Source organism: Cucurbita moschata, unplaced genomic scaffold (assembly GCF_002738365.1).
Source record: "Cucurbita moschata cultivar Rifu unplaced genomic scaffold, Cmos_1.0 Cmo_Scf00017, whole genome shotgun sequence".
Classification (NCBI taxonomy): Eukaryota; Viridiplantae; Streptophyta; class Magnoliopsida; order Cucurbitales; family Cucurbitaceae; genus Cucurbita; species Cucurbita moschata.
Genome location: NW_019268533.1, coordinates 356,334 through 365,634, shown reverse-complemented (window position 1 = coordinate 365,634; position 9,301 = coordinate 356,334). Strand labels below are relative to the sequence as shown.

Here is a 9,301-nt window from a genome sequence, read left to right as displayed (position 1 = left end):
CCCCCCCCCCCCCCCCCCCCCCTATTACAGTCCAACCATGGCTTATGAAGAAACTTAAAAGAAATTAATAGTGTTTGCTTCTACTTTTTCCCTCGTATGATTTCCAGCCAATGCAATCCATTAATTGCCTACATACACTGAAATATAAGATAGAGAAGGAAAACCAACCTGCCTAACAACAAATGTCTCCCCAGAAAGTCTCAAGGGTTCAGTTAAAATAGTTAGAAAACCGTTGCGATTCCCGAAAACCACATCTGTGAATGGTCGATCACCCACCTGAGAAAATATGGATTTACATTTTAAATCATAAATAACCCAAAACACTAAAGTAATCAAGCAGTTCACCTGATTCTTACCATAATAAGTTGTGAAGAAGCAAAACCAACGTGTTTCTCGATTTCTTCAGCTGTGCCAGCAGGCTTCTTCACCCCTACGTTAAAATACATAGTAATCCTTCATGTGCTATGCAGAAAGGAAAAAGAAGACCTTCCAAACGCATTAAATTAAAAGCAACAAAATAGCCTATATATATATACTGTGGGATCCACTGTTGCATTGACCCTAGCATTAGTTCATGAAGCTGAAACCAAATGATCTCTGATACGATATGACATCCATAAAATGAAATGAGATGACAAATCCTCAAAGTCCAAATTCTCTACTTTTATACACTAAAAAGGGGTGGTTTTTCAATATAACGTTCACCCACTAATATGCTATAACGAAGATCTTAGTCTTCAGCAACACCTATAAATTTCGTCATGAAGGATGGAAATTTCACTCACTATGCCTTATAACTTTTATTCCGATCGACCTCTCGAGCGCTTTAGCTTTCGAACCGTCATGATCATACTCATAAAGCCCTAAAGCGTCAGATAAAATGAAGGTAAATGTTTATATTGATGCAATTAAAGTAAGCAAATTGCTAATGAATTAAACCTATATTACCAGCAGAGTTGCTGAACACAGCTACATTGTGGCCAAAGACGGATTTACACTGTTCAAGTGAGGATTTGAGAGGTGCCCAAATCGTCAAACAGTAAGGAGCGGTAATTGTATTGTCCTTGTCAAATATAACGCCCTTGAACCCCCTCCTCTGCAGTTCACCCCAATCAATGTACCTCACATCAGGCACAACCACATGTGGGAGCGCCAAATGCCGGTCCTTAGTAATGACAGATGCAGAACAAACTATACCTTCTACGTTTAATCTCTGCCCTATTGCTGATTTCAGATTCGCCCACCACATGTTTGTCAAAAATCCCTTGCCTTTCTTGACGCTCCTATTCCGATCCTCTTGACCCAGATCTTCTTTCTGATTACTTGCTGATGGGTTTTTCTCAGCGGGTTTTATAGAGATGATAGACAAGTAGAACTGCTGAAAAAGCCTCTGGTTTCGACTCGGGTCGGGCTCGGAGTTATTGGGGTTGTGGTTTTTGGTGCAACCCGTTGCTGGAGTTGGTGTAAGAGAGACACACAAATCATTGGACTGAGAACAGTTTCTGATTAGGGAAATGGTAGAAAAAGATGTATGTTTTCTTGAGAGACGAGTTTGGTGAAATGGAATCGAACGAGAACATAAGCAACCGGGCAGAGAAGCTGCAGGGGTGGAATGCGTTCTCATGTCAATTCATCTTCCCTGTGATATAAAATCTCAATCTGGATATAAAATTTCTTGGTGGGCTTCAGATGTGGATTTGAGCCTGAACTAGTCATTATTAAAGCCCAAATCAAGATTGTTTTGGATCTCTCAGTGTTCGGGTCATATGGAGGAGCCCATTAAGCAATGGCCTAACAGAGCATATGGTTTGACAGCAGGAAGCCAGCCACCACAACGCGTATTCCCAACTCCTCGTGACTCGCATAACCCACTCCCATCCTTATCCCATATCTTCCCCTGACTTCACAGCTGTGTTTCAATATTACGTCTTTTATAAAATATTCCTTAAAAACACACTCTTTTTCACGTACACATAATTCTGCGGATCTTGTCCGTTGCTCCTTTCTCTCTCCAATCATGTTTCTTTTTCATGGCTTCCTCTGCTCCTTCCTAACAAATATGGGCCCCTTTCCAGCTCCACCATGGTTCCAAGATTTGCCAGCTTTGAAATCTCTGGCATTTCTCATACACACTCACTCACTCAATCTTACCCCTATTCGCTATATAAACCCTTCTCCTATCCCATCTTCAACACCCCTCTCCTTCAACTCCAAATCCGAAGCAAAAACAGGGTTGATTCGACAACAATGCGCCTACTTCCACTCTTTGTGTTCATGGCTTCTATGGCGGCTGCCACCGCCGGCAACTTTCTCCAAGATGTCGACATTACATGGGGCGGCCCGCGCGCCCAGATGCTAGATGGAGGCCGACACCTCACTCTCTCTCTCGACAAGGATTCAGGCTCTGGTTTCCAATCCAAGAAAGAGTACCTATTTGGAAGGTTCGATGTACAAATGAAGCTCGTCCCTGGAAACTCTGCTGGCACTGTCACTACCTTCTACGTAAGCTCTAAAAAAAACACACCCTTTTATCAAAATATTGATTAACTTGTTCTAACTAACTTGGAGTTTGGTGTTATGTAGTTGTCATCTGAAGGAGCAACCCACGATGAAATTGACTTCGAATTCCTAGGCAATTCATCTGGAGAGCCTTACACGCTTCACACCAATGTGTATTCGCAAGGGAAGGGAAACAGAGAGCAACAATTTCACCTCTGGTTTGATCCCACAAAGGGCTTCCACACCTACTCCATCGACTGGTCTCCCAAAAGTATCAAGTAAGAGGGACCCCTATCTGTAATAATGTAATTTCCTCCAAATTAAAATGGAATTTGTGTGACCTTTTGGTTCTTCAGGTTTCTAGTGGATAACATTCCCATAAGGGTGTTCCACAACTGGGAAGAGATTGGCGTGTCGTACCCAAAGAGCCAAGCTATGAGAGTTTATTCGAGTCTGTGGAACGCGGATGATTGGGCGACAAGAGGGGGGCTGGTGAAGACGGATTGGACAAAGGCCCCCTTCACAGCTTCTTATAGAAACCTCAACGCCAATGGGTGCGTTGCTTGGACAGGGTGGACGTCTTGTAGCTCCACGTTCGCGAATACTCTGCAAGGGGGACCAAAAGGCGATCAAGGATTAGACGCGAAGAGCAGGAATAGAATGCGATGGGTGCAATCCAAGTTCATGATTTATAATTACTGCACCGACCGTAAAAGATTTCCTCAAGGCATCCCAGCTGAATGCAGGCGCTCAAGGTTTCTATGATTTGTTATTTCTCCATCATCAATGTTTTGATTTGTTTGTTCCTACATTCTTTTCTATTCTTTTTTGGATATAAATTTGTAACCGTCAATTATCATTATAAATAATTACTTCTGTTCTAAGTTTGGAAGTTGTACGAGAATAAAAGGTTTGTTGGTAAAAAGCAACTGGTGTTTAAGAAATTGAAATATATGAATGAAATAGATATAAAGCAAACCTTAAAAGCACATGGAATTCTTAAAAAATAAAATAATATGGAATTATCTTTTGACATTCAACAGGCTTGTAAGGGAATTGACAATAATAGAGTAATTTGGATTTAAGTATCAATCAACCCACCCGCATTCCCTAGTTGTCGATGAATGCTACACCTTCCAACTATAAAACTAGCACCATGGTCGCTTTGCTTGGAAAGATTCCAGCATCCCCATTTCGGAAGGTACTGTGTCATGTCCCACATTGGTTGGGGAGGAAAACAAACCTCCATTTAGAAGGGTGGGGAAACCTTCCACTTTTAAAGCCTTGAGGGGAAGCCCGAAAGAAAAAGTCCAAAGAGGACAATACCGGCTAGCGGTGTATTCAGGTCATTACACACTGTTAGAGTGGAGGGGTTGTTAGATTTGTGTCTAATAGGTAGGGTTGTGTTTTACCAGAGTCGAGAAGGCCTTCTCGGTGGATCGCTGAGGAGGCGAAGGAACAATGGAGATTGAGCTACAAGGAGGGGGCTGTCATGTCATTGTTAGAAATCACGGATCTCCCCAATAATATGATACTGTCCACTTTAAGTATAAGCTCGTAATTTTGTTTTGAGCTTCTCCAAAAAAGTCTCTACCCAGTGGAGATAGTACTTCCTCACTCATAAACTCATCATCATTCCCTAAATTAGCCAAGGTAGAACACACCCTCAATAATCTTGAATGAGAGTCAAAACTCAAATCCGATTGATCTTTTGAGTCCGCTTCAAGCTTAAAATAAATGAAATAAATGAATATGAACCCATATGCTTAAAATCACCTAATAATGTTATGCCATAGAAATGCTCCCTCGATGCCAGCTAAAACCAATCTGGTTGAGAAGCCATCTCATTATATAATGTATATGAAAAGCATGCAATACTAGGAAGCTTCACAATAGAGATTAAAAAAAGAAGTGCCTTCTCAGGTTTCCTCTACTCCTGTAACCTTTAAAACTTCTAACCTCCTCAATCAACGTCATCGTCAAGAAGACTTTGATGATTTGGAAGCAAAATCATTGAGATATGGTCGGGCATCCCGTGTGAGAAAATGGGTGCCAGCTTAGACGGATCTTGTCTGTTGCTGCTCTATCTCTCCCTTCCTTCCCCCACTCTGCACTGGCTATCATGTATATCCAGCTTCTCCTTTATGCAAATATTCCTTTTTCTGCCTTCCTCTGTTGCTTCCTCCAAGGATTTGGGCCCCTATCATCCACTTCCACCGCAGTCATCACCATTTCCCACCTCCCCCATACTTCACAACCTAGGACTTTAAACAATTACCCAATTCCCAGCTTTCAAATCTCTTCCCATTTTCTCACCACTTCTCTATATAAACCCCTCTCAAAACCCAACTTCAACACGCCAATTTTCATCTATTTCCAACCAAAAAAATGTCTCCTCCTCACAAAGCTTCGACAATAATGCTTCTACTCTCTGTGTCCATGGCTTCTGTAATGGCCGTCACCGCCGGCAACTTTCTCCAAGATGTGGACGTCACTTGGGGTGGTCCACGTGGCAAGATACTAGATGGAGGCCGACATCTCACGCTCTCTCTCGACAAAGATTCAGGCTCCGGATTCCAATCCAAGAAGGAGTTTCTATTTGGAAGATTCGATGTTCAAATGAAACTCGTTCCCGGAAACTCTGCTGGCACCGTCACCACTTTTTATGTAAGCTCCGACACCAAACTCTAATCCAATCAATCTTCACTTTCTTCCTAATTTAGAGAACGTGATCGTGGATTTATAAGTAAGAAATACACCTGCATTGTATGAGGTTAACTTATGCTTAAAGTGGACAATATCATACTATTGTGTAGAGTCGTGATTCCTATTAACTTGCAATATGTTACCGTGCAGTTGTCTTCGCAAGGAGGATCACACGATGAGATTGACTTCGAATTCTTAGGCAACACGTCGGGAGATCCATACACACTTCACACCAACGTGTATTCTCAGGGGAAAGGAAACAGGGAACAACAATTTCACCTTTGGTTTGATCCCACCAAAGGATTTCACACCTATTCTATCGATTGGTCACCAGAAAGCATCAAGTAAGAGGGTCTCCCCATCGATCTTCCCTATATACAATTTAGCTTCCTCCAAATTACTAAACCACACTTCGCTCTCTTTACAGGTTTCTAGTGGATAACATTCCTATAAGGGTGTTTCACAACTGGGAAAAGATTGGTGTTTCTTATCCCAAGAGCCAACCCATGAGAGTTTATTCGAGCTTGTGGAACGCAGACGATTGGGCAACTAGAGGGGGGCCAGTGAAAACTGATTGGGCACAAGCACCTTTCACAGCATCATACAGAAACTTTAATGCCAACGGGTGTGTTGCATCAGCTGGGTCATCATCGTGTGGCTCCAAGTTTTCGAATTCTTTGCAAGGTGGAGCACAAAGTGATGGAGGCCAACTAGATGCGAAGAGTAGAAATAGATTGAGATGGGTGCAGTCCAAGTTCATGATTTACAATTACTGTACTGACCTCAAGAGATTTCCTCGAGGCATTCCAGCTGAATGCAAGCGCCCAAGGTTCCTGTGACAGATGTTGCACACCAAGCTCCAAACCCAACTGCTGCTCCTGTGTCTCCAATATTATTGTTACCTCCTCAGGATTTGGTTTCATATAATTATTTGTTCTTTCTGCATATAAATTTGTTGTTGTCATTACTTATCTTATTTTAATTTTGAAATATTTTATTGTAATTTATAAACTGAATATAGAATAAAAGGTTTCTGAATAATCAGCTTATTTTTAAATAAAAAAACAGATAGATGAAACAAAATGAAATACATAAAAAGCAAATATTAAAAATTGCATAACGTTACAATTTAAAGTTTGATGATTACAATCTAGGTTGACTAATTGACACAATCATCCAATTTTACAAACTAAATCATAATAAAATACAATAAATCCTTGATGGAATTGTGTTTTTCCTTTTTTGTCTTTTGGACCCAACTGTTAAAGTAGATAAGTCAATTAAGTTGAAACAACTTAATTATGATAGTGAGTGGGCAAAACTTTCCTGTAACTCTCGAAAAGGTTTTATGGGTTCTTGTCAATCATGTCCGACCTCGATTCGCTCAAAAAGGAAGACTTCCCTCAGATTCCCAAGGACACATCATAGCCTGGAGACAAGGTAACCATGGCTCTCGCTCATTCTATCATGCAACAGAGCTCCTTTCCATCATGCAACCTCAAATGTTTCGACCACTCGTCAGGTCAATAAGTCTTTCAAAAGTAGCCAAGGGTTGGTTACTTTTCCACATCTACTATCTCCAAACTCCTAATATGATCAACTAACCAAGGATATTTGGCACCAACCACCTTGGATTAGACTTGCAGTTAAACTCACAGTTGCCACCAGACACTCCTCACTCTACTGTAAATAATATAGTTTACAGAAAAATAAATTTAAGTCATAATAACTAAATATAATTCACCGAAGTTACTAAAGCCAATACCAAACCAATGCCCTTACTGGCATATTTCGAAATTAACAATTGAGCATTTGTCCAACAAATATAGTTTGATTGAATTTAATTAATCCACTTCATCGAGAGCCAGCATTCCTTAGTTGTCTTAGTTGTCATAAGATGGCACACCTTCCAAATATAAACCGGGTTGATGGTCGCTGTGCAAGAAAAGATTCCAGCGTCTGGATTACCACAGGCTGCAGCTTAGGAAGGTGATATTAGAGAGGCGGGCTGTAAAAATTTAAACTTCAAACGCGTATTGGTGCATTTGTTTACCTGTTTATGCCAAGCATAAATGCTTGCCAGATGCCAGCTAACACAGATCCAGTTGACAAATCCTCTCTGTCACGCGCATGGAGAAATTTCTTTATACCGTTTGTTTTTTCCTTCGTTCTGACGAATGCAAGTGGATTATTGACGCTTTATGATTTCAGCGTCAAGTTCAACTTTCAAGACCATGCAATGCTTGGAAGTTTCACAACTCAGCAATAAAGAAGTGCTTTTTCTGGTTTCCACTGCTCCTTCCGTGACTCTCAAATCTATCTATCATAAACATATCCCACTCCATTGTGGCTAATAAATTTCGCCAGCTCAAAAGGCTCTGGCACTTTTTTTATAGTAGAATTAGCGATGGCTGAATTTTCTTATATAAGGGCTTCACTACTTCTATTCCAGCATCACCATTCACCATCTTCCCTTCCTCTCTGTTTACATAGACCTCTCTACAATTCGTTTCCATTCAATTTTGTCCAAAGCAAAGCATGTTTTCGTCTCACAAAGCATCAACAATGCTTGCACTTTCATTATTCATGGCTTCAGTAATGACCGCAGCTGCTGGAAACTTTCTCCAAGAGGTCGACATCACTTTTGGTGGTCCACGCGCCAATATATACGATGGAGGCCGACACCTCACCCTCTCGCTTGACAAAGGTTCAGGGTCTGGTTTTCAATCCAAGAAGGAGTACCTATTTGGAAGGTTTGACATGCAAATCAAGTTGGTGCCTGGAAACTCTGCTGGCACCGTTACCACCTTTTATGTAAGTTTCAACATGAACTCGCACTCGAATTTAATTTCCCCCAGTAAACCTATCTAACTCAATCTTTTCTCATGCAGTTGTCTTCTCAAGGCCCAGGACACGATGAGATTGACTTCGAATTCTTAGGCAATTCATCTGGAGATCCATACACACTTCACACCAATGTGTACACACAAGGAAAAGGAAACAGGGAACAGCAATTTCACCTTTGGTTTGATCCTACAAAGACGTTTCACACATACTCCATCGACTGGAGTCCTGAAAGCATCAAGTAAGTATTAGTTCAAGTCTTAAATGTGAAGTTCTATAAAACTTGGTTTCCCGTTCCGTAACAGAAGCTTTGTTCTTTTTCAGGTTTTTGGTAGATAACATTCCCATAAGGGTGTTCCGAAATTGGGAAACAATTGGCATTCCATACCCAAAAAGCCAACCCATGAGAGTTTATTCAACTCTATGGAATGCAGACGATTGGGCAACAAGAGGAGGACTAGTGAAAACCGATTGGACAAAGGCCCCTTTCACTGCATCGTATAGAAATATCAATGTCAATGCATGTGTCGTGTCATCTGGGTCATCATCTTGCGGCTCCAAGTTTACCAATTCCATGCAAGGTGGAAAACAGAATGAAGTATTAGATGCCAAGACTAGGAATAGAATGCGATGGGTGCAGTCCAAATACATGATTTATAATTACTGCACCGACTTTAAAAGATTTCCTCAAGGTGTTTCAGCTGAATGCAAGCGCTCAAGGTTTCTGTGATAGATTGCAAGCCATCTCGAGACAGTCCATGATTGTTTTCTGGTTCCTATTTCTTGGATCATCATTTCTAAGTCCGTAAATGTAATTCTTTATTCTTTTATTTTAGTTATTTATTTATTTATTTTTATATTTTTTTGCATACAATGAACAAATAAAATCCCATAGTTCTTTTCACTTCTTGATTTTCATTAGTACCAATTCCTCAATCCATGCATTTCCACTCCCAAACGCATGGATTCTCTCGCTGCCTCTTTATCAGACACCAATAGCCAACAATGATTTTAATACCCGCAAATTTGCAGACTAATAAAAAACCCAAGACCTCTAGTCCATATGTGACTTGCAAAATGCTTAAGACAGGGGTATCCTGCCCCATGGCTTTGGAAGGGAGAATAAAAAAAAGAAGCGATACAAATTTGAACATCACTATTGGCAATCGGTACAAGTTATCAAACTATCCAAGGAAATAAGCCTACATCTATTCATTGGAAAAACAAGGTACAAAATCCCCCCCCCCCCCCC

The 9,301-nt window shown here is 40.9% G+C and overlaps 4 protein-coding genes across 4 annotated transcripts in view; 3 read left to right on the top strand and 1 right to left on the bottom strand.

The window, feature by feature from the left end:
- The window catches only part of LOC111455008, a 3,464-nt gene extending 1,590 nt beyond the window's left edge, over nucleotides 1-1,874 (bottom strand). The window contains exons 1-4 of the mRNA XM_023096517.1: nucleotides 949-1,874; nucleotides 786-863; nucleotides 357-430; nucleotides 169-276 (exon numbers count right to left, since the gene is read on the bottom strand). Coding sequence (XP_022952285.1) covers nucleotides 169-276; nucleotides 357-430; nucleotides 786-863; nucleotides 949-1,624 — 936 coding nt within the window. The 5' untranslated portion in view covers nucleotides 1,625-1,874. The remainder of the gene's footprint in view (nucleotides 1-168; nucleotides 277-356; nucleotides 431-785; nucleotides 864-948) is intronic.
- A 117-nt stretch (nucleotides 1,875-1,991) lies between these two features.
- On the top strand, nucleotides 1,992-3,386 carry LOC111455009 (xyloglucan endotransglucosylase/hydrolase 2-like). Its single transcript, XM_023096518.1, has 3 exons — nucleotides 1,992-2,502; nucleotides 2,584-2,777; nucleotides 2,856-3,386. The coding sequence occupies exons 1-3, from the start codon at nucleotides 2,083-2,085 to the stop codon at nucleotides 3,262-3,264; spliced, it is 1,023 nt and encodes a 340-aa protein (XP_022952286.1). The 5' UTR covers nucleotides 1,992-2,082; the 3' UTR covers nucleotides 3,265-3,386.
- A 1,271-nt stretch (nucleotides 3,387-4,657) lies between these two features.
- Nucleotides 4,658-6,177, top strand: LOC111455010 (xyloglucan endotransglucosylase/hydrolase 2-like). Its single transcript, XM_023096519.1, has 3 exons — nucleotides 4,658-5,166; nucleotides 5,356-5,549; nucleotides 5,633-6,177. The coding sequence occupies exons 1-3, from the start codon at nucleotides 4,888-4,890 to the stop codon at nucleotides 6,042-6,044; spliced, it is 885 nt and encodes a 294-aa protein (XP_022952287.1). The 5' UTR covers nucleotides 4,658-4,887; the 3' UTR covers nucleotides 6,045-6,177.
- Nucleotides 6,178-7,605: 1,428 nt separating this feature from the next.
- Nucleotides 7,606-9,172, top strand: LOC111454887 (xyloglucan endotransglucosylase/hydrolase 2-like). Its single transcript, XM_023096354.1, has 3 exons — nucleotides 7,606-8,019; nucleotides 8,097-8,290; nucleotides 8,374-9,172. The coding sequence occupies exons 1-3, from the start codon at nucleotides 7,744-7,746 to the stop codon at nucleotides 8,777-8,779; spliced, it is 876 nt and encodes a 291-aa protein (XP_022952122.1). The 5' UTR covers nucleotides 7,606-7,743; the 3' UTR covers nucleotides 8,780-9,172.
- The last annotated feature ends 129 nt before the right edge of the window (nucleotides 9,173-9,301 follow it).

Bases quoted from the DNA above. Each gene is read 5' to 3' on its own strand.
- LOC111455009 (XM_023096518.1), top strand. From the start codon at position 2,083: ATGGTTCCAAGATTTGCCAGCTTTGAAATCTCTGGCATTTCTCATACA. The intron at 2,503-2,583 runs GTAAGCTCTAAA...GGTGTTATGTAG, and splicing joins GCACTGTCACTACCTTCTAC to TTGTCATCTGAAGGAGCAAC. The intron at 2,778-2,855 runs GTAAGAGGGACC...TTGGTTCTTCAG, and splicing joins TGGTCTCCCAAAAGTATCAA to GTTTCTAGTGGATAACATTC.
- LOC111455010 (XM_023096519.1), top strand. From the start codon at position 4,888: ATGTCTCCTCCTCACAAAGCTTCGACAATAATGCTTCTACTCTCTGTG. The intron at 5,167-5,355 runs GTAAGCTCCGAC...GTTACCGTGCAG, and splicing joins GCACCGTCACCACTTTTTAT to TTGTCTTCGCAAGGAGGATC. The intron at 5,550-5,632 runs GTAAGAGGGTCT...CTCTCTTTACAG, and splicing joins TGGTCACCAGAAAGCATCAA to GTTTCTAGTGGATAACATTC.
- LOC111454887 (XM_023096354.1), top strand. From the start codon at position 7,744: ATGTTTTCGTCTCACAAAGCATCAACAATGCTTGCACTTTCATTATTC. The intron at 8,020-8,096 runs GTAAGTTTCAAC...TTTCTCATGCAG, and splicing joins GCACCGTTACCACCTTTTAT to TTGTCTTCTCAAGGCCCAGG. The intron at 8,291-8,373 runs GTAAGTATTAGT...GTTCTTTTTCAG, and splicing joins TGGAGTCCTGAAAGCATCAA to GTTTTTGGTAGATAACATTC.